The sequence below is a fragment of the Sylvia atricapilla genome, chromosome 7 (assembly GCF_009819655.1).
Source record: "Sylvia atricapilla isolate bSylAtr1 chromosome 7, bSylAtr1.pri, whole genome shotgun sequence".
Taxonomy (NCBI): domain Eukaryota; kingdom Metazoa; phylum Chordata; class Aves; order Passeriformes; family Sylviidae; genus Sylvia; species Sylvia atricapilla.
Genome location: NC_089146.1, coordinates 15377638 through 15402701, shown reverse-complemented (window position 1 = coordinate 15402701; position 25064 = coordinate 15377638). Strand labels below are relative to the sequence as shown.

The 25064-nt window shown below is 38.7% G+C and overlaps 1 protein-coding gene across 3 annotated transcripts in view; it reads right to left on the bottom strand.

Moving 5' to 3' along the window:
* CCDC141 (coiled-coil domain containing 141) overlaps window positions 1–25064 on the bottom strand; it is a 70743-nt gene that overhangs the window by 18914 nt on the left and 26765 nt on the right. For 2 of the 3 annotated variants that reach the window (XM_066322730.1, XM_066322732.1), the window contains exons 8-20: window positions 24407–24601; window positions 23653–23825; window positions 22699–22840; window positions 20307–20426; window positions 18896–19087; window positions 17860–18036; window positions 16154–16333; window positions 15259–15384; window positions 14478–14666; window positions 14030–14215; window positions 13081–13230; window positions 1523–1663; window positions 530–724 (exon numbers count right to left, since the gene is read on the bottom strand). In XM_066322730.1, coding sequence (XP_066178827.1) covers window positions 530–724; window positions 1523–1663; window positions 13081–13230; window positions 14030–14215; window positions 14478–14666; window positions 15259–15384; window positions 16154–16333; window positions 17860–18036; window positions 18896–19087; window positions 20307–20426; window positions 22699–22840; window positions 23653–23825; window positions 24407–24601 — 2166 coding nt within the window. The remainder of the gene's footprint in view (window positions 1–529; window positions 725–1522; window positions 1664–13080; window positions 13231–14029; window positions 14216–14477; window positions 14667–15258; window positions 15385–16153; window positions 16334–17859; window positions 18037–18895; window positions 19088–20306; window positions 20427–22698; window positions 22841–23652; window positions 23826–24406; window positions 24602–25064) is intronic. The other variant, XM_066322731.1, reaches the window with a different exon arrangement.

Below are 25064 nucleotides of genomic sequence, written 5' to 3'. Positions count from 1 at the left end.
ACATAAAAATAAAGTTATGCAAGTAAGAAAGACTACTGTCAGAAAAAAAACATTATAGATAGATTTAAAACTTTAGTCTACTAAAAAATGTATATTCTTCTACTAAGGAACAGAGTACTTTCATTTCAGTTCAGTCATTACATAAACCACAGTGGGTCCTGTGATAACCTACCTCTCATAATTTCATGGTTACCAAAGAGGACTTTATGGCACTTTCTGTTGCCTCAAAGCTTACTTAGAGAAAATAAGCTCATAAATATGATCATAGATATGCTGAATAACTGTGAAAGTCATATGGTCATATGGAGGTGAGACTCCAGCTGCATGAATATCATCACACTGCACATTTATTTCCCCCTTTCACTGCAAATTTAGAAAGAAACACATAATAAAAAAATCCCAACCTTTTTTGACAAGTTTATTACTTTTGGAAAGTGCGGATTAATCTTGAGGCAGTTAAAGCACTTTTATCTATCCCTGTCCTGGATCATTATTATGGCCACTGTGGGAATATCAGGATTACTAGTACCTCTTTCATCATCTGTTGCAGATGCTCCATGAGATCCAGGTTTTGCTTGTAATCTTCCACAACCACGTTAAAATCATTCAGCTGTTTTTGTAAGTCACTGATTGAGTCTAAGAGAACTTGAACTTTAGTATTAGGTTCATTTGCAAAAGGGTCAATTACCTTCTTCTCTAAATTATCCATCTTCTTTTTAAGAACCTGTTTAAATACATAGCAATGTTAAATACCACAACAAAATGTTTCTATTTTTAGAAATTTAATATAAAAAAAGCAGGGGGAGGCCATAAAAACATATTTCTTGTTCTATCTTATGTTTTAAAAATTATAAGCTACTCTTTCAAAAATCAAAGGAAACTGGAGGGTCTCTGCAAAGCTGATTAAAATTGAAATAAATTATATTTCTTAAAGGTATAATTGAGCTAACATTTTCAGCTTAAAAACAAATATCTGTAGTAATAAAACATGGGCATGCATGACTTGCAACTAAAAAGGCCATTGAAGGAAAAGTTTCTGGTGAATGCAAAGAATGGGTGAGGCTGAACAGGGTTCTAAGGTGCAAATGAGCACAATGAACTGCAGGCAATGAATACAGCCAAAGGCTCTGAAGAAAAAGGTTCATTTTACATGATGAAATCAAAAATGCAAGAGAGTAGCTTGATGCAAGACATGGTTATTTTGGGTTCCTTTCAGGAGAAGAAAGACTAGGTCATACAAGAGAGGCAAGAAGAATAAAAGATTAAACAGAAAAATAATGGCACATTAAAGGAGTGAAGTCAGGAATTGAGTTAACATCATTTCACTGGAGTAAGTGGGAGAATAACAAGAATAGAACAGTGACAAGTGTCTCAGTCAGTGACAGACAGGGAGGATGTAATGAGAAAAGTAAGAGGGAAGTGCACAATAAATTTTGTAATGTGCCAATCTCCTGTGATGCGTTTAGCATAGGCCAGGTAAGAGGACTGGTGAAGCCTTTACTAAGCCTAGAATTTCCATTACCTGTAGCTTCTCTGCATATGTATCAACTTGCTGAATCTGTATTTTAAGTACTTTCATATTTCGAGCTTTTTCAGTTTTCTTCATGTAGTTAAACTTCAAATTGTTGAATTTCTTTTTGAGATCCTTAAATGATTCTCTGAGCTGCAATATATTTGTAAACATATTTGTTAGTAAAAAATGAAATCGGCACATAACTACTGCTAGATGTACTGTGTGAGAATACTTTCACCAGTCAGCATTGACTTGGTGCAGCAAGCCCAACATTAGGGAAAATAATTCTTACAATAATATAAATTAAAATGAACTAGCAGGTGCAATTATGAAGTATCCATGTCTTTCAAGACTTTTCAGATGAACATATATCAGCTACCTACTATGAAATCTAGTTATACAAAATTGGTCCTAAAATACTTTTTTTTAAATTAGATGGAATATAGCTACACTTTCTTTAATCTACAGAAAATATTATAAAGTGCCAGAATGATAGGAAGTACACAGATGAAACTCTAGGAAGCTGCAATTTCCTTTACACACATATGGATCACACACATTGCCAATGTACTAGAAAGAGTTTTATACATATCAGAAAGAAGAGCCCTATATGATGAACATAATTTTAAGCCCAGTGTTTATTTACCATGAGAATTATTTGAGGGTTGTTATATTCTTTGTCTTTTGTATTCAAGTGACAATTATGTTTCCTTTAATATTAATTATAATTATTACTATTCCTTTAACAAACCATATGTCTTTTTTCATTATCAATTTTATATAAATAAGCATACAAAACCACTTAGATAAACCATTGTAAAAGGCTTATGAAGTTTTAAAGCATAGTTTTCCTTATATTTTTTCTCTGAAAACTATTCAGCTTCCAATTTTATTTACAGCTTTAAAAAGTCCTTTCAGATATTACCGTTACTTTTTAATTTCTTTAAGCTAGAGGTACTGTGGTTAGATAGGGACAGGCGGCGCGGAAGATCTCGGACTGTAACGGTGAGGAAGAGAGCAAGCCCCATCCCCCTCTCGAGATAAGATACCCCTGGAAAGGAATGTAGACCCTCTACTAACATGTGCCAGTACTTTTCCACTCCAACTACTAACCCAGGAGGTGTGGCAATATCCTGTTTGACGTAGTAGTAGATAAGAAGTATAAAACCTGAACTTTTTACTTAATAAACGTCTTTTGTAACCGTCTGCCATATTGGTACCATGCGTCTGTTACAAGACCCGACCCACTCATGAAAGTAAAGTGGAAGTCGTGCTGTAGGCCTAGATACCAGAGCCTCCACTGTGGCAAAAACAGCGAACTGCTACAAGTGGTGCCGTAAACCCGGGAACGATTACCTCGGAGGACGGGAGCTACGCTTTGGAAAGGCACAGCGGGTAGGAGTCGGCCGGTCCGAACTCCTGAGGAGGAGAAGAAAAAGGGGGACGCCCCAGGACCCCGCGGACAACATAAAGCCCGTGATGATGGTCGTAAGTTTAGAGGCGGTCCACTGGAAACAGCGAGACCAAAGGGATTTATTTCTTGCTATTGCAAGATTATCGGATTTTGGCGTTATAAAACGCCCAATATATATATTAAATTCAGAGAGGTGGGAGAAATATACAGTTGCCCTGGCGGAAGATACAAAAGCCACCGGCAGCGGAAAAGTTTTAAAAGCATGGGGAAAAGTTGAAAAAGTGTTGCGAAAAGCAATGGAAGAACAGGAGGCTTGGAACGCTGCAAAAACGTGTTTATTCACGGCTAAGCAGCCGGGGAAAGGGGACCGAGGGGGCGCAGGACCCTCCGGAGAAGCCCCGGAAGAGAAGGGGGGGGGGGCGCAGTGCAGCAGAGACCCCAGGGGAAAAGCGGGAGCCAGACGCGTCATCCCCCTCCACAAATACATGCATAAAAGCCGCGGAGCACGCGGAAAAACCCCGGGTCCCCCCGCGAGAGACCCCAGATCCGAACACCCCCGAAAAAACCGCGGCTTCCCCGACAATCCCTCCTTGCCGCGATCAGGGTCCGAGCGGCGGCGCGGCGCTAGGACCGGCGGCGGCGCCGCCCGCGCGGAGCGGCGGCTCCCCGGCACGGTCCGAAACGGCAGCCTCTCCGGGCGCGGAGACGCAGCGCGGCCGCGCGGAGGAATGTGCGCGGTCTGTCTGGGAAGAACTAGCGCGGCAGGCAAGAGACGCAGAGAGATTGGCTATCGCCGCGGAGGGCATACACCCCCCGCCATATGGCCAATATGGCGCCGACGGTCCGGCGCGGGGGCGGGGCGACCAATCGCCGCTACCCCCCCCGCCATGTGGCCAAGATGGCGCCGGCCACGTGGAGCGCGAGCGGGGAAGGGCGCCACGTGGCGATGCGAACCCGGAAGTGCAAAACCCCGCGACCGAGCATGCGTGGGGGGTCGGAGGAATTCCGGAGCCACCGACCTACATGGCGCATGCGCGGGAGAGCGGGGGGGGGCGAACACGCGGACAAGGTCCCTTACCGGTGTCATCTACCAAGGGCAGGGACGAGCAAAAAGGGGAAACGTGGGACAACCCCCGCGAGAGGCGCCAGCGTCACCCCCGGTCGGAAGGGGGGGGCCGGGCGCGGGAGGCGGAATGGAGTCAAAGCAGAGGGAACATCCGAGCCCACCCGCCGAAGGCGGAACGGGGGCGGAGTCCGGGGAAAAAGCATAGCAAACCGGAAGTTTACCACCAGTTCACTTCCGATACGGAAGGAAGTTATAGCTCCACGGCGAGCTCTACAGAGAGCTCCGAGTCCGATTCGGAAACGGAGATAACAGATTTTATAAAGTTTCCAGCGAAAACGAGCAAAGCTTTTAACAATGTAAGGGAACAGATTCAGGGCAAATTAACCGATTGGGGGAAGATAAAATTAGCCTGTGCAGAGTGGGAACCTGCGGCTGCAATACATGCGTTCCCGGTACGGGTTTCAGGCAACCGGCAGAACCAGAGACGAACTTATACCCCACTCAGTACGAAAGAAGTGCAGATTGTGGTGAAAGCGGTGCAGGAAAAAGGAATTAATTCACCCCTGGTGTCCACACTGATCGATGGTCTTTTTAGCAATGATGATATGCTGCCTTTTGATATCTCACAAATAACCCGTATGTTTTTTGATGGAGCAGGATTAATTGTATTTCAGCAGGAGTGGTCCAATTCATGCGCAGCTGCCCTAGCTCAAGCCTCAGGGCAGGGACAGCCTCTCCATGGCTCTACTCTGTCCAGGCTGCTTGGCAAACATGACGATGTGGCCACGCCCCAAAACCAAGCTGCACACCTCACAGCAGAGGAGGTGAAAGCAACAACCAGGGCAGCTAGGGAGGCAATAAGGGCAGCTTCCCGGGTTGTGGACAAGTCCACGCCATGGTCAACGATCAAACAGGGGGAAAGTGAGAGTTTTACACATTTTGTGGACCGATTACAGGCTGCAATTGATTCATCCACCCTGCCTGCAGCTGCAAGGGGACCGGTGGTGACAGACTGTTTAAAGCAACAGTGTAATACTGTAACCAAGGAAATTTTACGGTCTCTGCCTGCAGGAGCCAGCTTAGCTGACATGATCAAACATGTGGTAAAGGAAGAACACCTAATACCCATGCAGGCAGCGGTTCATACCCTAACAAATGCAATGGCTTGCCTGAAATGTGGCCAAACAGGTCATGTAGCAGCAAGCTGTCCCCAGCCAGCACAGCAGTCAGTGGCAGCACCCCCGACCCAGCAGCGTCAGAGACCCACCTGCTGGAATTGTGGCAAAAGGGGACACCTGGCCAAGGAGTGCAGATCCAGGCCTCAGGGAAACGGAAGGGGGAGGGGGCGTGTGGGCCATATTCAGCCTCCTCCCACTGCGAGATGGCCCAGCCTTCCCAATACCCAGTGGGGCAGGGGACCTTCATACCCCATATATATACAGGAACCAGTCACTGTCTCATCCCCACCAGTCATTCAGTGGCAGAACAATGCACCATCACCAGCAGCCAACATGCACCTCTCACCACCACAAACTGCTCCAGTGTCACAGGGTCAACAGGGGACAAACCAGAGCGGAACCCCTGGGTGGCCTTGGTCATGAAAGTGGGGAGGGAGCCCTTGAGGGTGTGGGGGACGTGTCAGCTCTATGGCAGCCAGGACCCTCACGTTTTAGGGCTTCAGTTTTTGGCAGACACTGGATCAGACTGCACCATTTTTCCTCAATCACACTGGCCCAGACATTGGCAAATTAAAGAAGTCCCTCCTGTGAACGGGGTGGGGGGACAATCCAGGGCATGGAAAAGCACCCAATTGGTGGCGATAACACTCCACACAAAAAAGGGGCCAGAACAAACAGTTGTCATTTACCCTTACATTTTACAGGATTCTCCACCCTTAATAGGAAGGGATGTCCTGGCTATGCTCGGAGTCAGGATTACAAATTTATAATGAGGGCCACTGCCTTACACCCTTTGCTGCCGATCAAATTGACCTGAAAATCATCAGACCCTGTATGGGTTGAGCAGTGGCCCCTATGCGAGCCTCGCTTGGCAGCTTTAATAAAACTGGTTGAAAGGGAACTGCAAAAGGATCATATAGAAACCACTGTGAGTCCTTGAAACACGCCCGTTTTTCCTGTTCCCAAAAGGTCAGGAGAGGGCTATCGCTTAGTCCATGACCTGAGAGAAGTGAATAAAACAATCCGACCCATAGGCCCAGTTCAGACACTGTTGCCCATGAACTCAGCTGTTCCTGAAGGACAGCCATGTGCAATATTGGACATTAAAGACTGTTTCTTTTCAATACCTTTGCATCCTGAGGACAGGGAACGATTTGCCTTCTCTGTGGTTTTCCCGAATGGCAATCGGCCCAGCCTGCGTTTACACCTCTCTCTGTACACGAGAATTCCTATCGATATAGCTACAAGATCCCAAAAATCCGAAAATGTATATACTATAACATGACAGTTTTGCAACCCACTCATCCTAGCTGGACGGTGGGCAAGACCTGGACAGTGGTCCTTCAAGGGTCAAAAAAGTGGGTGAACGTGCAAATTACCAAGTCTCAACCCTCAGAACCCAGAGCTGTGGGGCCCAACAAGATAATTAAAAGCACACAGACAAAGAGAAATATGACCTACCCTAAGGCTGCACCTACGGGTGTCAGCAGAACCCCAACTAGTGATGCAGAAGCCTTTCAGATGGACAAATTAGCTAGGTCAAATCCCGATCCAATCTTTCGTATGTTAGAAGCTACCTTTCTATCCCTGAATGAATCTAACCCTAACCTAACCAATTCCTGTTGGCTTTGTTATGATGTCCAACCACCTTTTTATGAAGGAGTTGCTTTAAACACCCCATTCAGTTACTCAGCCGCTGATGCACCCCAGCAGTGCCGATGGGACACACCTCGCAGAGGGATCACCCTAAGCCAGGTCTCAGGCCGAGGCAAATGCTTTGGTAATGCAACCCTGGCTGAGCGAAAAGGGAATGTCTGTACCAGAGTTGTAAAGCCTAACAGAAAGAATAACAAGTGGGTAATACCTGCTACATCGGCAATGTGGGTTTGTCAAAGGTCTGGAGTAAGTCCGTGTGTATCTCTTCCCAAGTTTGATGATTCTAACGATTTCTGTGTCCAAGTTCTGATTGTTCCTAGAGTCCTGTACCACTCAGAGGAAGAAATGTACAGCCTTCTCGAAGAATCCGACAGGCTCCACAAAAGAGAGATATTGACAGGTGTTACCATCGCAATGCTACTCGGCTTAGGAGCAGCCGGCACAGCGACAGGTGTCTCAGCCCTGGCAACACAACACCAGGGTCTGTCTCAGCTGCAAATAACTATAGATGAGGACCTGCAGAGGATCGAGAAGTCCATTTCCTACTTGGAGAAGTCAGTCTCTTCACTCTCAGAAGTAGTTTTACAAAATCGGCGTGGACTGGATCTTTTGTTCATGCAGCAAGGAGGCCTGTGTGCAGCCTTGAAAGAGGAATGCTGCTTCTATGCAGACCACACCGGAGTCGTCAGGGACTCCATGGCCGAACTCCGAAACAGACTGGCTCAGAGACAGAAAGATAGGGAAGCTCAGCAAGGCTGGTTCGAATCCTGGTTTAACCAATCCCCTTGGTTAACCACTTTAATTTCCACCTTGGTAGGCCCATTGGCAATGCTACTTCTAACTGTTACCTTCGGACCATGCCTGCTGAACAAGATAGTTTCATTTGTCAAAGCTCGCCTAGATCAGACTAACATTCTGTTCATAGGCCAACATGAGATGCTGTGAATTTAAAATTGCCAGTCACAAGATTTCCTAACTTGCCTGGCAGAAATTTACTCAAGTTTCCAAACTCCTTTTTTCCCTTATTAAGTCCTAACCTTCTACCTCATTTAGTGCCTATATCTATATATATATATATGCGTATAACTACCTCGTTCTTTTGTGAGAGAGGGGGGGGAGATGTGGTTAGATAGGGACAGGCGGCGCGGAAGATCTCGGACTGTAACGGTGAGGAAGAGAGCAAGCCCCATCCCCCTCTCGAGATAAGATACCCCTGGAAAGGAATGTAGACCCTCTACTAACATGTGCCAGTACTTTTCCACTCCAACTACTAACCCAGGAGGTGTGGCAATATCCTGTTTGACGTAGTAGTAGATAAGAAGTATAAAACCTGAACTTTTTACTTAATAAACGTCTTTTGTAACCGTCTGCCATATTGGTACCATGCGTCTGTTACAAGACCCGACCCACTCATGAAAGTAAAGTGGAAGTCGTGCTGTAGGCCTAGATACCAGAGCCTCCACTGTGGCAAAAACAGCGAACTGCTACAAGGTACAAGAATCAGACAAGTATAAAACCAGCATAAAATCAGCATTTTAATTACCTTGCAATTCCATGATCACATTTTCAAATTATTTGAAATTAATTAATAAAATTTGAAATTAAAGAATATAAAAATGACCAAAATATTGATTTTAAGAATTTCAGGTCCTTTAGGTAGATAATATTTTGCTTTTAGGATAATGTATAAAAATAGTAATAAATAAATTGTGTAAAAGTATCTTTATTTAAAGACACTGATATAAAGAAAAGCAGAAGTTCTAATGCTTTAGGATCTGTTATTCCAGACACACAAATAAAAATAACTTACTTAATTAGTGTTAACAAGTTCAGGTCACACCCACAATTGGATATCTAAATATGTATTTGAGGGTTTTTTAATATTAAAAAAATCCTACAGGCTTCACCCTATCCCTCTCCTCCTTCCTGCCAAAGAATCCAGGGAGTAATGAAGGCTTATTTTGCAGCTACTGTTATTGGAACAGCTAACAATCAATCATTATTATTATTCTTATATACTAATGTTAATCCATCAAGGGATATATTTTTCATTTTCATTTCATCTAGTGGGATGTTGCCACATAATTCCAGCAGTGAAAAAACAGATGGTGCTCACTCAGTGTAATGGAAAGGAAGGGAATTCTATCACTGTGATCTCCAATTAGTTTAAGCTCTTTAAGTACGCAGAGTAATAAAGTCTGTCTAAAAGCCCTCTGTTAATATAATATAATCACTTCTGCAGAGCAATACTTTTTTTATTCAGAACACAAGAGTCTTATTTGCTGCTTCAAGTTTGTGGGAAAGAAAAAATGAACAAGAGATTATTTCACTGGCTTTTGCACATACAGGCTAGTAGTGATAATTCATAAGGCCAGAGGCTCTCCTCATAGCAATGTGTGAAATTAGATCTCCTTGTTTCAGATATGATGGCTCATGTGTCAGAGGTCTGCAGCTGCTGTCACTCTTCTCTTTTAGCCTCAGTGGAAAAACCAGATTCAGCTCTGACTTGTACATCAGACTGCATTTGCACAAGTCCTGTTATGATCAGCAATTGTACCAAGGACAGTGCATGGCTTCCAATTTTTAGAAATCTAAATAAAAATATCTCAGTTTTGCAAGATTAAAATGAGAACTACTGAAAGGACTATGCATCCAAATACGCTTCATTGACTTCAGCCCACTGCCTTAATGGAACTTTGTACCTTGTCTATTGTGTCATAGTCTTTAATCAGGCAGCTGTTCCTAACTATAGCTGCCCTGTCATGGGTGGAGAATGACAGTGGAGGAGAGGGGTTTAAGCACCAATTGCTTCAATTTATCACAAGACCACAAAATAAATGAAAAAATCAAGCTATAAAATGCTTTTAACATTTTTGTTACCAGTAAATGCTTTGACTGCTGTGTGAGCAACTCTAGAAAGAGCTTTAATGTTGTTAATCCCTCACCTTTCCCTTTCTATTCATATACAAAACTTTTCATAGCATCAATAATCAAGACACGCCATAAAAGCAGGTTGTTGAAAACAGAGTTTCAAACTCACAAAGATTAAGAAACAGTCAAACAAAAAAGGAGGGGAGGGGAAAGATATGCTTTTCAAGTAATTAATGACTACTTTATTCCTGGGGCAACACTCAACAATCAAAATAAATTACAAGGTGAGAAATGTGGCTACGTATCAGTTCCTACTGACCTGTGAATAAAGATAGCTCCTTACCATTTATGGTAATAAAATACATATTTTCAGTCATATTTTTCCATAAGTATATAAATAATGACATGGTGAAGAGGAATTGGGGTGAATTGGGAAGACCTGTTAACCTACTTCAGGATCTGTTGCTCTTCTGTTGCAAGTTTTATGCAGACATGCATAAATATAATTATTAAAGTGATCACCTAAAAAAAAAGGCTTTTTCATCGCAAAAGCTATCAGGTGTGATTAATTGTGTCACTTATAATCCCCTGAACAGATCCAGTGCAGCATTCCCATATCCAGTATATCAGTGTACAGAGACTGGGCTCACAAATGACTGCAGTGTAACACAGTTCTGGTGCTGCTCTTCACAGGCTGCTACCCAAACCACCTCGTGAAACAGGAATCCCCAGCCAGCAAATACAGGTCCCAGAGATCAGCTTTCCTTATACTTCACAAAGATGTTGAGGACATAAATACTTATTTTTGCCTTTTCAATTTCTCTTTAAATTAGAGAAGGCACAGAAAAAGCATGCATTTTACTCTTCTCTCCTCTAAAGCTGTTTCAAAACTCATGTTATATATTCTTGTCTATACATTTCAGTATTTGTTTCCTTGTTTCTTACCGAACACCCACACATTACAAAAACAGGGGACTTCCTAACTCTTCTAAGGATCTCTTCAAACACCGAGTCCTAAGCCCTAATTCACATCCTGTATTTACACACCTAAATTAATCACATCAAACATAAATTAATGCAAGTATTTACAGCAGAATCCCAAATATTTTCAGTCAGCTTTAAAGTTTGCTCTGTAAACTGGTAAATCCACTATTAAATTATCTGGTTGGCTGTTTAGTATGTGATAGCCATGAACAGCTGCTGCTTGCTGCTGGCACATGAAATATTTATTTGCTTGGACACAATAGATAGTAAATAAATTTTTAGTTTATATAGGTCTGTTACATTCTAGCAATATTCAATTCCTGATGATACCTTTGATAGAATTTAAAATACTGAAGATAATACTCATAAATAATATTCTTGAAGTATTCTGGTGTCTGGTTTCTTGATCCCTAAACAGAATTACTTATAAATACTTAACAAAAAAAATAAGAAAATGGCAGTATATCAATTCATATACAGATACATTTACCAAATATTTTTTTAGGAAATACTTTCAACTTCTATGCTAACCTATAATACAAAATGAACCTGAAGAAAAAGGTATCCACATGCAAAATTAGTATATTTCAGTTAATGAACAAGATTTTATTAGATTAGGGGATGACAAATTTTAACTTAACCAATCAACTTAACCAATGGCTTTCCCTACTGAAACAGAAAAATTAAGTGGAAAACCCTAAATGTGAACACTGTAATTGGTTTGCAGTTATTTTACAGAGAGTATATGATAACCATCAGAAGACAAGAATACATTTTGCCATAAAGGCATGTGGTCAATTACCCACCTGACCTTTTATTTAAATTTGGGAGAAAGAAGATTGGCTTTTTCCTCTACTTCCTGCTTTGCCTTGTAGTCTAACAGGCAATAAAAATAGAAAAATAATTCTTCTTAGAAGAACATCACATGGTCCCAGAACCAAAGGACATAAACAAGAGATTCTATTATTATTCTATTACTCTAGTATTTAAGTGTGTGTGAATATAGTCAGCCTTCCCAACAGACCCCTTTTCTGCAGCAAATTTGAGGGGTTTTCAGTGAAAACTTAGAACACTTGCTTTCAAATCTCAAATAATCTGATTCTGCTGTGACACTATGAAGTACATGGGATTTCTTGTTTAGATACTTCATGCTTCAGTCTCTTCTACAGCATGGTTACCTCTGCCAGAGCACTTCTCCTAACCACCTCCTCTTCCTGCCACGTGTTACCATCAGACAAGGAGTGACAGAAGACCAATGTCCTCAGAAACACTCTCAAGCTTATAACTAGAAGTGTAACTCATTTTCAAAGAAACCTTCCTTATGAAAACATTTTCAATTTCAAATTATCTTTTTACAAACACGTAAAATACTTTTCATAAGGAAAGGAAACCCAAACAATAATTTTTTCATTAGAAATAATTGGGACAAAAATCTCAGTTGCCTCTTCTTTGGTGATTTTCAGAAAATACAGTCTGTGTGTGTGGATTTACTTAGCGAAAGATAAAAATAAGAATATATAACTTTCAGTGTCCTTTATTCTTATTACGTATGCTTCATGCTACAGGGAACATTAATAGGAAATCCTTCCAGTCCCAAGTCTACCTTCTGTACTTCATAGATGCAGAGCAATACAATCTACAGAACATCAAGCATAGAGCCCATCAGCCTCTTATTTTAATGGATCACACTGGGGAAGTTAGTTCTTTGAAAAGAACTATTTTCAAAGATAAACTAGCTAACTATTTTCTAAAATAGTTTTTGTGAAGACATCTAACAAATATAGATTGCTAATTTGTGGATTATTTGTATTTGGCCTACCAAGATGTTGCACTGATAATCGTTATCCAAGTAATTATTCCTAACCTAAGCTCCATAATGCTGAATTCTAATCTCTTGTGCAAATGAACATTTCCTTTACTCTTATCATTTTTCCAAGTATCATGTCTTCTGTTTCTGAAAAAACGTTAGTACTAGATTATTCTGAACTTTCCATTGAAACACTGGAAGTTCTTTCCAATGGCCTGAAAACTGCAACATGTACAAATTCTACTTTTGTTTGAAACTTCAGCTTCATAAGAAAGAATTAAGAAGGCTCATGTTTCAGATGAAGCTGATTGAGATTAAAGCCAAATAAAATATAGCTGCACTCTTTCCAGTCCTCTTGGTACAGTGAAAGCATTTTACTGCCAGTCCAACAGCTTGATAGAATCCTGAACAGCAGAACCATGAACCAGAGATCACTGTTGCTGCTGCATACATCCAAGGTTGCCTCTAAAATGAAAGCGTTTTTGTGTATACATATGAAGCATTTAGGGTAATGGTAAACAGTAATGTATATTATAGAACACAACAGCTCTTTTAACAGTCATTCAATATGTTGGGATTCATCCCATTTACCTCATTTATATCCTCTTGAGTGGTGCAGTGTTGGAAATACTGTGACAGTTCTTCCTCGTACTTATCAGCTTTGGAGCTCCAGTTTATGCTATCACACTCAAATCTAGCAAGTTCTTGCTTCAGATTCTTTACAGAAACATTCAGGCAATTCTAATGAGGAAAGAGACAAAGAAATGTATCAGTCTCAGGAAATGCATTGATTTAACCTATCCAAAATGAAAATCCTTGAGGCTGAACATGCACAGTTAGCCACAATGGGCTAAGCCATTAAACCTCCACTGGAAGGAGAGCAAGGCCACAGCAGTCCCAGTCACTGGTAGCCTAGGGTGTAGTTTTGGGTCAAAGCAACAACCTAAACATGGTGTCTTCTCTGAGCAAAGAGGGAGTGACCTACTCCAGCCCTTTGCCACCTGCAGAATAGCTCCTTTCCGCCATCCATCAGTTTATGATATCTGCAGAGCAAACAGCCAATATGAATAATCTAGCCAAGTCCTAAGGAAAGTCTTAGTTTCTTAGTAAGTGAATGAATACACAGCAATGAAAATTCTTCCCTTAATAAATAATGCCTTTCTAAAATTATATTCATTGTGTCAAGCAAATAATTTTTGATTCCTGGGCACTAATCTGGGCGCTAATAATATAACATTGTTATTACATTTTCTCTTTTGTTCTTCTGTTATCCTTTCTTTAAAAGGAGAATAAATGTGCAACCTTTACAAAGTAGCAAGATTGTAATGTAGAGATTCAAGAAATTGCCATCAGGGCTTTGAACTTGAGAAAACATAGTAAAGTAAATTATGATATTTTTTTCCAAGCAATAATATTTTAAGGTTAATTTCCTTAAGGCTCTATCTGTATTTTTCTCAGAGTAGTAATACATATTTGCACGTCTGAAATTCAGCCAGAATTTTTCATATTTATCCTTGATTTCATAAATCATTCTACTTACACTCACAGGTTGCTGCACTGCAGACAAGATATCCACTCCCTGGGTAATAAGTAGAGTATACAGCTGTCTAATATGTGCATGTTTCTCCTGAGAATTCACAAGGTAGGCTTTAGCCTGTTGCACATTTTCAGGGTCCCCACATATTTCAGGAATATCCAGTTCTCCTGATTTTGATAGACATTCCAGCTGAAATATACAAAAATGAAAATCAGTGTCTGTTTAAAATAACTTAATTTTTTTCCTTACCCTTGGGTTTAAGTAATTAAATTGCATTTGGATCTGAGTTTTAAATTCTACTGATTCATGCAGTTTTAGATCCAAGATTTTAATTCTGATCGCCAAGCTGATTAATCTTACTTCTTTGGGGAAAAGGAAAGAAAAGCAACAGGAACCAAAACCAAAGAGAGTTTGACCACAGTGAATGCATATTTTAAAATGTAATACTCACTTCTTTTTTAATGTGATGGAATTTGATTGTCTTGCTGAAAATCTCATCATATTCTATCATTGCATCCTTTACTGTTTGATGGAAATGAATAAGCTCACTTATTCTCTCAGAATTCTCTTTCACAGGAAATCCTTTCTGGCTGGGCAGTTCCAATAATTTTATCAGGTACTCAAGCTCAGCATTCAGTTGCTAACAAAAATCACAGAAGTTACTCTATTTTCGCAGACATAATTGCAATTTTTACTTTACATTTGACAAAATAATCACCTAACTATGGTAAATTGCCTTGGGGAGAAGTCAGTTCCCTGCACTTTAGAACAATACATTCTGTACTTTTTGGTAGGCAGGAATCTCAGCTATCACCAGCCTTGCATGAAAACAAGTCAAACATAATTAAAGGGCAACAGCAGAGTGAGTTGCTCAAACTCAGCCACAGTATTCACAGGAGGTAGAAAAGTCACTATGATGTACCTCAGCCTCTGACCTGCTCTAAATTCAAAAGCATGGAGCTAATGCTCTCCTCATACTTCCACCGCCCCAGTGCTTGTGTGTGACTTGAATACACAGTTAACACTGAACAAGACATTCTCTGGACACTGAAGGCAAAAATGTCTTCACCCCTACCTTATAAACACACACAAACACTTCCTCCTGGAAAACTGATGTGAAACATAAAATACTTCAATCCCAGACAGAGTGTCTGGTGTCAATGAGGATGCGAATCTTTACGGGACCAAAAAGAGTTTTGATGCACCTTCACTCCACTGGCTTAGTTTCTCACCTCAAAGTGTGGTTTCATCTGGTTCAGCTTTTCCTGTAGTTCCAAAACAATTAAAAGGTCACTTCCAAGGTCAACTGGTACTGCAAGCTGGAGGGCCTCTTGAAGAATCTCTAATCCATGGGTAGTCTAAAAGAGAATGAAAAGAGTTCAGTGTTTCTAACTACAATAAATTTGAAAAAACCCTCCAAATTTCAAGTCAAACCTAAATTTGTAGCAAAAACCTTCCTGAAACCCAAATGCTGTCAGTAAAGCCTCTCTGAGGCAAACCTTTTGAATGACAGGGGTGATAAGCTATCTTTAAGACAGCAGGAAGAAACCACTCAGACGCCAAGACTGCAGGACCCACAGACACACTACTTCTGTCATTACAGATAGGCTGGTGCACTGCTGAGCTGCACTAGAGATACGGCAGCCACAAGCCTAGCTGCTGTTCCTGGTGCTGCTACTAGCCTAGCTACTGCTCCTTTTAAGGAACACTGCACACTCCCTGTGCCAAGAATTCTCTTTCTGTATGAACCTGATTGGACTTCAGTTTATTAACTATTAGGGCACAGTTTGGTTTGGCAACTGTTCAATCTCAAAAAAACAGTGCTTTTAAAAAGAATTTTAAAAATCACTGCTGGTAAAGCATTGGTTAAACTTCATTAAAACTTAGAATTCAAAGTGGAGACTTGGACTTGTACACATTTGAGTAGGGAAAAAAAGATCAAAGGCATTTCATGGTTCCTGCTAACTGACTGACAGAACAGAGAACAGACTATGGACAAGAATCATATCTTACCAATCCCCACTCTTTATTAAATAATACCTATAATAGTTGATGAGAGTCACAGACAAGCTAATAACAATCTAGAAACACTTGTCACATTTGCTTCTTTCTAGCTGTTTTACTTACGATTCTTAGTTGTTCTTTAAATATCTGGCACTGTTGCTTGATAGGTTTTACTTGAGTAATTTTAAAATTCCAGATTGCCCAAAGATCAGATAATTCTTTCCTTTCTTTATTCAGATTAATAATGATATCTTCTGTTACTTTTATTGATTTTTCTACTTCTAATATTAAACTCTGATTTACCTGGAAAATAAAAAGACACATTTTTTTCCATACATGTTTATAATATACAAATAAAATCTCATAATTTTAAACAAAACTTAATAAAGCATCAACTATTCTAGTGTAACTTTTTAAAAAATTTGATATTTTAAAATACATTTTCCCTTAATATTGTCTAGAAATAGGCATGGATCAATAGAATTTGTAAACTGAGGATGTATATAAAGCTGGAGTTTAAAACATAGTCAGTAATGACCAAATTATTGCCATCTGATGTCTGTTTCACACTCAGAGAAAATAAAAGAATTTCTGACTAAACAGAACTATCCAAAATGGCCTTTTGGAGAGTAAATAGCAACTGGAAAACAAAGTAGATGAAGAAAAGACCACCCCTTTGTGTTGATAAACAAAGCAGCACTGAAGCATAGGAGGGCTAAAGTGTTTAGTATTTGAATATTTGGTATTTTTTCCTCTTTTCAGTATAACCTCTGTGAGAAATACGAGAAAACTGAGTAATGTCCTTTCTGGTTTTCCCATTTACATTTTTTTTTTTTTTTGAGCGAAGTTGTTTTAGTAAATTGCTAGTATGATACATATCTTCCAGATATTTAAAAGCTGTAATCTTGGAATATCATGGGAACAGAGTAGTAGAAAACAGGATGTCAACATATACCCAGGTGTTTAGGGAGATAATGTCTGAAGACATGTCAAGATTTTAAGTGACTTTGCCATTGCTCTGACTGCCTTGCCTTTGCTTGGCTGCATCCAGCAGGGACACACCCTGCAGCCTCACTAACAGCCCGAGCATCTTCCCTCAGCTGGTTTTCCAATTCACCTTGCATCCTGCTCTAGTTTAGCAACACCACCTCCCCTTTCCCAGCCCAAAGTGTAACTGCTCCCTAGTCTGGCCTTTAAAAGCAGAAAGAACATCTGGGTATTCAGGCTGTCCTCATTAACTTGGATTACTTTAGGAGGTGTAGCTTAGGGAATGATTGTACGTCTCGCATCTCATGAAGAGTTGTTGGAAAATTAAACAGGGATGCCTAGGCAATGTAGCTGTGGACAAGATGTAAAGACACTGGAAAAAATTATCTGCAAAGAAGTACCTCTAACATCCATTTCTTTAGAAGAATTCCTACATTCAGTCAGGAAAGACTCCCTGCCTCTTAGTGGAAGCAAAATAAACTTAATATTGTACTTGTGCAGGTGCTGCTTTCCAGCACAAAAAAGAACCAAATATGAGCATGTATTACATATTACATAATGATGCATGGAGTGGATCATTAAGGGCTCTGTCATTGCTAACCACAAAACATTTATATTACCATAAGCACTCAAATACTTTCTTCTTCTGAAAATATATATCAGCATTAGCCCCTTTAAAACTAGGTACACAATCCATCAGGCACAGAACTAGGATTGGACCTCATCACAGACAAAATATTCAATAATAAAACAATAAAATTCGATAATAAAGTAAAATAATAAAATAGATTGATAATATTCAATAATAAAATATTCAATATGGTTTACCAGATTATACTCACCACATTTACTAAATTTAGAAAATAGCAACCCATATTTTGGGTGGAAAAAGTCTTCTTTATGGTCGTTTGCCACTGAATATTTGCTGACTCTATTGCAATTTTATTTTCAGTCTCTCTGTTTGTTGGCAGGGGTTTTGAATTATAGAATTCCTTCAGATTTTTAATATCACCATTCACCTACAGAAAGATATTAAACAAATATCAGAAAACAAATCAAAACTTGAGTGCTATAATCAGAAGGTATATAGATATGATAAATTTGATTAGTACTCTCTGAATCTTCTCCTAATTTTAACATCTATGAGTCCCTAAAATATTTACAAACACCAAATAGTAAAATAGTTTTAAATAACTTGCCAATGAGTAGATGACAAAGAGACAGGTGCCAGAACTAACTCAATTTCTGTCACATATCGTTACCTGGATTTTGTGTACCAGTATATCAATGCGCTGTTTTTCACTCATCTGCTTAATATAAAGTAACTGAATTTAGCAATGTAGAAGTAGATGTAACACAATTTTTTTTGCTGTAGGTTATCATGCAATAAATATATCTAATTTTATCTGATAGGTTCCATTCTATCCTGAATTTCTTTCTAAATATTAGAGAACAGCTACCATATTATAGAATCTTAAAATGGAATCCAAATCAAAAAGATAATTAACTGTCCTGCACACCACTAGCACAGCTACCAAAATTATGTTGGTATTGAATTGATTATGATTTGAGCTAGGGCTGCTTTTTTATTTAATTTTTAAATCCAATCATATGAATTAGCATGTCAGTGGAAGTAGTGTAAGACAGCAACAAAGATCTCTATGATCACATCATAGGACATTTTTAAAAGTTATATGAAGCAAATCTGTAAATTACATATTCAGAATATCTATATGGGAGCATTTTTATTATGCATATCATGAGAGTGTGCATGTGCAGAAGAGAAAAATCTAAATCAATTACAATCTTTCCTGCAATGGAAGCAAATTTTTCAATTGTAATATTTTTATGGTCTAGTGAGAGATAAATAATCCATACCTCTACAGCTGACTGTAAAAAGGCCACATAAGTTTCTAGAATTTCTAGCTTTGAACTAATATTTTTTTCAATTTTTTTCAGTTCTTTATTCAGAAAGTCAGCTCTGCTGGAAAAAGCCGCCACCTGCTCAGGTTCCAACTCTTCCATATTTTTGATGATTCCTTCAGCTGCTTTCAGTTCACATGAAGTTTCCTTTGAAGGTAGTAGCATAGGAAAAAAATATATAATGATTGGAAAGGACTTGTGAATATCGATATCATATTGTTAATTTTCACTAGGATTTCTTTCTTATGTATACTTTAATTACTTGTTTGAAGAAGAGCTCACAATGAAGATTAAATTACAGAAATATCCATTTCTTTCCTAAAAATTATAGGTGCATTTATTGAAATAGCTACTTTGAAAGCTAGCATATCACAGTCTCCAGAAGGAATTGTTACAAGAGGTGTGTAGTATAAGAGTGTATAGATCTCTGAGGGCAAATTAGACACTGCAGCAAACAAAAGTGACATCCTGTCATGTAAAAAGTTGGCAGAAAAGACACTTAAAACTATTATAAGGTCTTGAGGAACAAAAAAGGTATTCTTGTTTATCTGCTGAGATTTTAATATTGTTACTATGTGTTCTCCAGAACTGTTTTAAAGTGAATTTTATTTCCACAGGTACCGTACAAATCCATCCCTTGGACTCCATAAGCTGTTGCCTGAAATGAAAAAGAACTCTGCAGGGGTAATGGAATTTTATGTACTGAAATTACATAGGATACTCCTAAAATACACACTGCCGTGTTATTCAGCTTAGGCTGAAATATGCATCTATGCCAAGGCTCTGGAAGGGATTCAAGTAGTTTTAACCCACTTTCAGATACTGCATGGCTTCTATGGGTGTGGGGAAGCCCCTGGATGTGACTTAAAAATAGCCTCACATGTGTTACAGAGCTGAGTGCTGCAGGGCTCTGCTTAAATGGCTGCACTCCCAACATGACCAATGGATCTCTACAGTTTCTCTAAATGGGAACTACTTCTTTCTTTTTTGCCAGTTCATCCCTTATATTTGGTATAATAAACTACAAGAAGGTTTTTCTCTGACTCTGGCTGGTCAGAGATTATTAAACCTGGTGCCTCATCTAGGAGAAGTAATCCACATTTGAAGAGTCTTCCTATCAAGAGTTGATAGTCCTCCTATCAAGAAGATCCTGAAGCAGTAACACAGAAATATAGAGACAGTGGAGAAAAACAGTGATTTAAAGACTGTAATGTTATCTGTGGTTTTGTTCATTACCTACAGTTTTAAAACAAACCATAGACCTATTTCCTTCACAAGAAACTCTCAGCCTCTCACCTTGTTTAGAATTACATACAGGAAGCATTTGTATCTAAAAGCACTTAAGATTATTGAAAGGTTTTCTTACCTTTGTTTGTTTAGACAGTTCAAGGTGTTTGCTCAGAACTCTTTCTGACTCACGCAAATACGAGCCAATCTCCACACCAACCGCGAGTATCGAGGCGAGTTTTTTAATTGATTGTGACACCTTGATTTAAAAGTATTATTCACATGGTTAATTTGTAGAAGTAGATATCATAAAATCTGTATAAAATATCACTTTCTATAGAAAAATAATGAGGTAACACTTGTCTGTTGGTGAGTAGATTATGTTTCTGGGCGCAAGGTCATGGTTTAAGCCCAACTGGCAACTAATACCACACAGCTGCTCACACACACACCTCTCAACCCCAAATGGTGGGACTGAGAGAAAAATGAAGAAAAGGTAGAACTTCTGCTTTAATATCATGTGTAGTCAGTGAAAGCCAGGGATTAAAATATCAAGGAAGAAAACTCTACTATTTCTTCAACAGGCGTGATCAAACCCCCTTCTTGTTTGCTCTCATTTTAGTGACAGTGCTTTCCTTTATCTTAAATATCTGAGGCTTGTGATATCAATATGGCACAACTACATCATAATCTCGCTATTATAGCCCTGGCAGAAATATTTTGATTCTGCTCCAGGTTTTTTTCAGAAAGTACATTTGAAGCTTCTCTGACAAAGCAAGAGACCTATTTTTGTGCAGATATATGTACAGAATTCCCTTCCACTGTCACTAAGATATTATGTATGCACTGTTATGCAGAGTAGATTATGAAGAGCACAGGCAGATGATGCCAGACACAACACACATAGTTATTATTAGACATGTGAATTTACATCTAACATTTTTCTTTAGAATTGGCTGCTAATTGAGGTTCAAACTTTATTATATGAGGCTGAGGGGCAATTGAATTTGGCACCAGCTTCTTTGGGATACTTTAGAGAGTTGGGATGAAAAAGTTTATTGCTTGGTAGCAATATAGCAAAAAGCACACTTCACTGCAATCAACAACTGTGTTAGGACACAATGTTCTCTAATGCAATCCTGGGTAAAATAGTGATTGGAACAAATGGCAGATTGAAACCTTATGTTCAAATTGAGGTTTATATTTTAAGTAAAAATTGCCTTCATAATTTAACTTTCAGGTTAAATTTTGTAGTTAGATTCACTACACAGTAGTGACATAATATCTATACACATGAATGGTATAAAAAGGGCCAATTTGTAGCAAATTGAATTCACATTTCATTGAGAATAGTTCATTATAAACATTATGCAAATACAAAGTATCAGATTGCAGACTTAATTATTCAGTCATTAAATTTGATTTACTTTCTTGGTCTATACTCCTCGTTTCCTTCATATGAACCTTGCTAAAAACTTTATTTTTTAATTTGAATTTACACATGGAAATTTATTTAGAAGCTATTTATCTACTCCATCTTGACAAGATATTTAAAGGATCTGTGGTACTATATGACATTCAACCTTTTAAAGAAGGCTTTAAGTCATGTCCTGGATGCATCAATACCTTAATTAACAAGAGGAATTTTTATAGTGAATAGAATCTAGTCTCCTTCAGATTTACTAAAATTTGCTGTGGTTCAGTCACCTTGCTTATTAACCCTCCATTTTGACACACTTTTATTTTTAGCTTTAGCCACATAAAACAAAAGGCAGAAGCAGTATAAGAAACCTGCCTATAGGTCATAGGACTGATTGCTCACTTCTTTTCTAGAAGAACAAATTATAATAGTTCATTATCCAAGCAAATACATGCTTAATTGAACATCACTGTTAAACGTTCTTGTGGAAATGGCTCAATTTTTCAGAATGGCTTTTGATTCCTTTGTGTTGGTAAGAGCATTCAGCATTTTAACTACTACTGTGCTCTCTCTAAAAACTTGCTGTTATTTTATTCAACTTCAATATTCACTATAGCTAAATTATGGAAATACAATGCAGGGTTCATGAATGCATTAAGAAGACGTGCTATGATGATGATAATAATCATCACAAAGATGATCAGAATGCTGGAGCACCTCTCCTATGGTGACAGGCAGAGAAAGCTGGGATTGTTCAGCCTGAAGAGCAGAAGACTTCGGGAAGACTATAGGAGATCCTTTCAGTACCTACAGGGGCCAATAAGAAAGTTCAAGAGTGATGAGAGAACAAGGGATAATGGCTTCAAACTGAAACAAGGCAAATCCAGATTAGATGCAATGAAAAAAATCTTCACTATGAGGGCGGTAAGACACTGGCACAGGTTGCCTGGAGAAGCTGTGGATGTTTTGTCCCTAGAAGCATCCAAGGCGAGGCTGGATGGGGCTTTGAGCCACATGGTCTAGTGGAAGGTGTCCTTGTCCATGACAGAGGGGTTGGAATGTTCTCTAAGGTCCCTTTCAACCCAAACAATTCTATGAATCTATGATGTACCTTATTCAGGTGACCTTCAAGTGAAGCAGTCCATTGTTGTTTCTTGAAAGTAAGTTCTTCATAATCTGGATGCTGGCTGTTTAATTGATCTACTTTTTTTTGAACATATTCCATCATTTTCTGAATTCCTGACACCCAAGAGCTAAAATGGAAAAGTAGAACTGCCATTTACTTCTCATTTTTTGCTCAACATAGAGTATGATTATGATTAAAAAAAAAAAAAAAAAAGAAAAAGCAACATTCTGTTGATTTGTATGGTGAGTAATTTATGAATTTTTAGCTATTACCCTTAAAAGAAAAATAATCAAGAGAAATATTAAAATTAATCTAAATAAAATTTATGAGTAGTAAAATAGAGAAATGGAATTTCCAAACAAATAATTTGTCTTCAGTGCCTAAGGTAGATTCACAAGACAGATGCATTAATTCTCACAAGACACATAGCCTGATTCACTGAAAAACAGCTCATTTCACTTTTCACTCTAGCTATACTCTCTAAAAACTAAAATGACAAATGGAAGACCTTAAAAGAGAAAATATATGCCATACCAGTTCTACTTTAAAAAGAACGTTTTCTTTGGACTCTAAAATATTTCAGTGTTTTTCCAGTAGCTGAAAAAAAATGTCATATACACTCTAAGTCAACCTTTCCTTAAGGATGTTGTTTTAATTGGAGAAAAACCCTACCAGTTTACAAAACAGTGGCTTGCCTTATAACTTAAACCATAATATCAGGGAAGCAATTCAGAACCTGAATACTTGAGGCATTCCACTTTAGATTGTAAAGAAATTACCTCATACAATTAAGAACTGAAGTTTTGATTTAACCCCTTCTACCCACACATCAAGTTATTTACTACTTAAATTATATTCATCATAAGAATTTTTGCAAAACTGACACTTTCAAAATAAGTTTTTCTTTACTTTACTTTCATCAGAAATTTATGTTTATACCTGTGAGAATCTGCTTTATTAACTAAAGTTCGTCCCTTTTGCATGGTAGTTGCTGTACAGCCTTTAATTGCTTCCTGCAATTCCTTGTACTTCACTGTCAATATAGGTAAATGTAAGCCTTCTGAAACAGAGATTTTACAGTAATTCTCAATAGTTTCAAGACCATCAAGTACCTGAAGAAAAAAGAAAAATGTCTGTTATCAATATTTCTGTAGTTGGAACTATCCTTGGAAATTATCTGTTTTTAAAACTTCTATAAGTGATCTGAAAAAAACCTACCTGAAAAAAAAGACAAGAAGATAATTTGGTTTGGACACCCTAAAAAACAGGCTATTTTCTAAATAGTCTTCTAACTGGAAGATTTTGGAAAAAAAGGTTGCATTACTAATAACACTGATTATAATTAGCCCCTTTGGAGACCACTGCAAGTATATACATGGTTTCTGGTGTCCACAGAAAAAAAAATTAAATCCCAATTCTTGGCAAATTAATATTTCCCAAATACCTTATTTCAAAAAATCAAGCACTAAATATACTTAAAGGAAAAAGAAAAGAGAACATATTTTTGAATGGATTTGGCATTTCGGATAGAAGTTTGAGGCAAAAAGTCATAGAAAAAGGGTAATTGGATTTGTAATTTTCCACTTCAAATTGTTTTGCCTACTATTTGCGTAATCCCACATCCACCAGCCTTCAAGAGTACACTAATAGTTTTATTGTCACATTATTGTTACAGACTTGGCTTCTGACCAACCTTGCCAGCAGCATGAAAAAAGTCGTTGGCCTCATGCAGCAGGGCTTTCCTTTCTTCCATATGGAAACACACTTCTTCTTGCAACAGACAGATTTTCTGATTTGAAAGTTTCAGATGTTCTTTTTCTGTATAGTCCTCTGAAAGCAAGATCCTAAATGCTTCACCTTCCAATTGCTCCACTTTGTAACTCCATTCCTAGTGGGAAAAATTCCACTTTAGTCAATTACACGTAGAAAAGTAGTATACTGCGTGGTAATAATATAAGCATTGGAAAATGTGTATTGTTACAAGACATGAAAGCTATCGTGATTTAAAACAGTATTTCTACTAGGAAGGGCTTCCCAGAAAATCATGGTTTTCATGACAAGGGTTTTCAGCAGTGACATTCTACATTCTTTAACACAGTTTCACAGGCAGGAGCAGCAGTTACTAAGGTGTCTGCAGGGAAAAATGGTCAGGATAACAAAGACAAGAAACCTCATGGTAAGACTGCACTCTCATGGCAAACAGCCCTTCAGCCCACCTATTTAATTAAGAACAAATTAAATTATTGCCTAGATAATAGCTGCTTGCAGTGAGAAAATTTCTGCTAGGAGATGTCTGGTAATCACTTCAGTCAAATGACCCTCCCTTCCAGCAGGTCTTGCCATCATCCTTG